At 41.1% G+C, this 4,091-nt stretch overlaps 1 protein-coding gene across 3 annotated transcripts in view; it reads right to left on the reverse strand.

Annotated features, from left to right (window-relative positions):
• The window catches only part of LOC106780148 (inositol-tetrakisphosphate 1-kinase 1), a 4,364-nt gene extending 1,162 nt beyond the window's left edge, over positions 1–3,202 (reverse strand). Inside the window, exons 1-2 of one of the 3 annotated variants that reach the window (XR_002666524.1) lie at positions 1,815–3,200; positions 22–262 (exon numbers count right to left, since the gene is read on the reverse strand). Coding sequence is in view for 1 of the 3 variants with exons in the window: in XM_022776884.1 (XP_022632605.1) it covers positions 1,815–2,834 (1,020 nt within the window). In the remaining 2 variants the exon portion in view is untranslated. Of the gene's footprint in view, positions 1–21; positions 288–1,814 lie in introns of all 3 variants that reach the window. The other 2 variants (XR_002666523.1, XM_022776884.1) reach the window with 2 other exon arrangements.
• Between the last annotated feature and the right edge of the window lie 889 nt (positions 3,203–4,091).

Here is a 4,091-nt window from a genome sequence, read left to right on the forward strand (position 1 = left end):
TATATATATATATATACATACAGCTGTTATATCAGTGTAGCACTGGGAAAACCCCTTCCTACTACAGGGACCGCTGTGGAAGAGCTGTTTAGTTTAGCAGCCGAAGCATACCAAATTGCAGGCTGCATAGCGTCTATAGCAACACTGTAGATTCCAAAAAATCCCTCTGAACAGAGACATGCCTGCCTACTACAGGGACGGCTGTGGAAGAGTTGTTTAGTGTAGCAGACCAAATTGCAGGCTGCTAGCGTCTATAGCAACACTGTGTAGATTCCAAAAAAATCCGTCTGAACAGAGACATTAAGTATTTTTAATTTCAATTTTCAAAACTGAAATTTAAAGATGTAACAGTAGTGAAAAAGAAAAAAAAAAAAAGACTATTTAACAGAAAATTATTGATACTTACTATCTAGAAAACGTGTATGACTATGGTACGAATTTGCTTGTGTTGTTTAAGAGACCTGTGACTTTTAATGTTCTTATTGTTGATTATGAAGGATATCAATTTTGAGTAAGTTTTATCATTTTTGACAATATATACACATAAACTATGACAAAATTATTCAACTATTCACTGTCAGCAATAGTGTTTTTGGAGCTTACCACTACAGCTCACCCAATATGATATAAGAGGGGACATGCTTTACATAAGCACATTACTCCAATTTCTTGTCAAATAATGAAGAGTTCCAACTTTATGCATGACAGTTAAGGAGACGTGAAAACAAAACATGTTGGCAATCACTAGTAGCAATTAAAATCCCAAAAAAAAAAAGTCAATATAACGAAACAGGATGTTTTGTCTGATACCCTTTTTATGTATTAATTTTTTCATTAGATGTTTAAATTTCATATCAAGTTATACACAGACCCATAACAGCAAAATAAATCAATCCAAGAATAAGGGCATGGGCATGGTTTTAAAGTGCAGTCATGATTGAAATGGTGGAAAATCGCAGACAAATGAGACAGATGTGTCCACAGACTTTTCTAAACACTTAAGCACGAGCAACTTAAACACAAGAAAAACCTAAATTTGCCAAGAAATCAACAAAAGATTTGAATCGTTATATTTGAAATCATCAATCAGATTTGCATATATGCTATCTAGATAAAAGTTAACCCTGTGTTGGCATAGATATCAATGTTAAACCTCTATTGGCATAGTTGATTTATGGGTTGCCTCATAGTTAGCCACTTGTTTAAGTGTTTTAAACAATACAATCACTGTTTAAGCCTTCAGATATTTAAAGATAGATCCAAAAACGGCATAACGGTTTATCATCTTCCACCTTATTCTGCTAATCATCTTTAAGGAATATTCATTAGCATAATACCAACTAAGGACCTTGAAACTGAAAATATCGAAGGAACAGATAACTGCACAAGAAAATCGTCGACAGAATATGTAACCAAGGCAAGATATGCAAAATGAGAATAGAATTTGGCAAAATAGGGGAAAAAAGTTATTGAGTGGAAAAAAGGGCACAAGGTAAAACAGTTTCTAGCTTAGTATCTTAAGCCGCAAAATACAACTTTCCTAAATGTTGAGGGTATTTGAAAAGGTACCTATCTCCACAAAGCAATGGTGGAAGGAATATACAAGTTAAGAGGTTAAAAACTAACCACAACCAACCCTACTGTACCAACTGCACCCTAAATGGAAATGTGTAACTCGTGCCTAGCATTACCAAGTACCAACCAATGAGGCCAATGGGTCCACAGGGGAAAGTATGGTTACCCAAAAGCCACCAACCAACGATACGTACAGAAGGAGAAACACATTTGAGCTGTGTGACAAAATTATCTCAGACCTGAAAAGATTCCTCATTGTCCTTGGTAGAAACGGGAACGTGATCCTCCCCCTGTTGTTCTTCTTGCTCTTTCTTCAAGATGACGTCGCAGAAAAACTGGGTCAAAACGGCCTCATATCCAGGCATTTTGGCGTAGCCAGGGAAGTAATTGATATCAATGATGAGGTATCGGTTGCCATATCGAGCGTCCCTTATGACGTCGAAATTGAAGAGGTTCAACTTGAGGGCCCGCCTGAGGCCCCTAGCGATGTCGACGACAAAGGCATTTGGGGGCATCTCGGTGTCCTCCAAATGCATCAGCCGGTAATAGCCATCGCTGTCGTTTTCAACGTCGTGGTTAGCCAGGTTGGAGACCTGCGAAAACGACAGAAGGTTCTCCGAAACGCCGACCGTCTTCTCCTCCGACACATCGGGTAGGGACTTGCGCTTCACGCACCGCACATGCTCGCCCACCACGTAAACCTTGAAGATCACGCCGCCGTGGTTGACAAACTCCTGCAGCACGATCGGGGGCTTCAGCTTATCGAGCGCGTCGCGCGTGAACACAAGCGCCATCTTGTGCGACTTGGCACTGCCGTCTGCCACAAGCGGCTTCGCAATCACCGGAAACTTGAGGCTATCCCCGGCCTGGGGGTCCATTAGCGTGGCCTTGTCGTATATCACAATCTGCTTCGGGATCCCAAAGGTCTCAGTTCGGTCCTGGATTCGGAGCTCCGACACGACCTGCAGCATCGAGATTCGGTTGTGGAGGCGCTCGATCGCTTCGGGCGCGTCGAGGATAACCGCATTTGGGAAGCGAGACTGGAATTCCCGAAGTTGGCGTTTCCAATCGTCGCCGTAGAGCTTGTGGAGGACGCAATCGAAGGGGCCCTGATCCGCGAGGGGCTTGTCCGAGTCCACGCGAACGAGTTCGATCCCTCGCGATTTCGCTAGACTCACCAATGAGTCGCGGATGAAGCTGTTCTGCTTCTTCGGCGCCAGCGCATACCCTATCACGCCGCCGAATGTCTTCTCCGCCATTGATGTTCGCTCTGCGTGCCGCGCGTGAATCACATTCCCGGGGAGAAACCCTAATTTGGAGGGCCTGGGTTTTGTTGGTTGAGAAGAGAATTTTGCAGAGCGAAAAAACGAACGGAACGGATGAGAGAGCGAGAGAAAAGAGAAAAGGAAAGAGAGAAAGGATGGTAACGGGATGGGGATATATATAGCTTAGACTAGGGTTGGTGAGGATGAAGGGGAAATGATAGGGTGACTGGGGTTTGAGGGAGAAGGTGTGACGTGGCATATTCTGGGGATTGGGTTGCGGGATGGCGCCGCTTTATGCAGCGCGTGTGCAAATGTGGTGATACTGGGAATGGGAAAGTCAAAACGTGATAAGATTGGATGGGTGTTTTGGCAATTTACAATAACGATTCCCCACTCCACCCTAAGACCTTCTTTTGACCGTTTAGTCTTTCTCTTTTCAATTTCAATCCCATGTACACTTTCTTTATTAAACAACAGGTAAAGGAGTTTGGCAAAAGAGAAATAGCAGATATTGCCCAAAAACTTACACTTTTTAAACCATGGATCGCATCAAAATTATACATACTTCACTCTTCCCAAATCGATTATGTATATTTCATCCATTTATATTATTTAAAATTCATAATTAATATATATTATTATCTATTAAGGAAAAATAATTAAAGCTTAAAATACTGCATTTAATGCAAGTATTTCATTTACTTTATCTATGAGATTATAAATATTACGTTATGCACAACGGAAAAACATAAACAGTTTATCGTAGAAATAGTTTAAAAGGCATGATTGATCATTTTGTATATTAAAATTATTATTTTAACATTAATTTATCATTAAAATTCTTTTTTTAGGCATGTAATGAAAGATTAGTTATTTAAATAAAATTCTAATCCATGAGTTTCTATTTAATGTACTATGCAACAATGATTATTGGAGCATGGTTATGAAAGAATACTTTGTGTTATGTTTCGGTAGATATTTTTGGAGACCGAGACACTAACCTGGATGACGTGGCTTTCCCGCTTTCTGACGTTTGGACTGGTCGGATTGCTCGCTTTTCCTGGATCTTGACCGCTTGCTTTCCTTCATCTTTGACCGTTCGGTGATCTTCAAGCTTTGACCGGAGGGGGGAGGTACCTGCAATGGCACTCCGACGCCCAAGTCAGGCGTGTATTTAAGAGCCTCGGCTCTTGATTGAATATTTAGTGAAGGGTTTTCACTATTTGAGTATTTGAGAATATGAGTTGAAGA

Source organism: Vigna radiata, unplaced genomic scaffold (genome assembly GCF_000741045.1).
Source record: "Vigna radiata var. radiata cultivar VC1973A unplaced genomic scaffold, Vradiata_ver6 scaffold_370, whole genome shotgun sequence".
Lineage (NCBI taxonomy): Eukaryota > Viridiplantae > Streptophyta > Magnoliopsida > Fabales > Fabaceae > Vigna > Vigna radiata.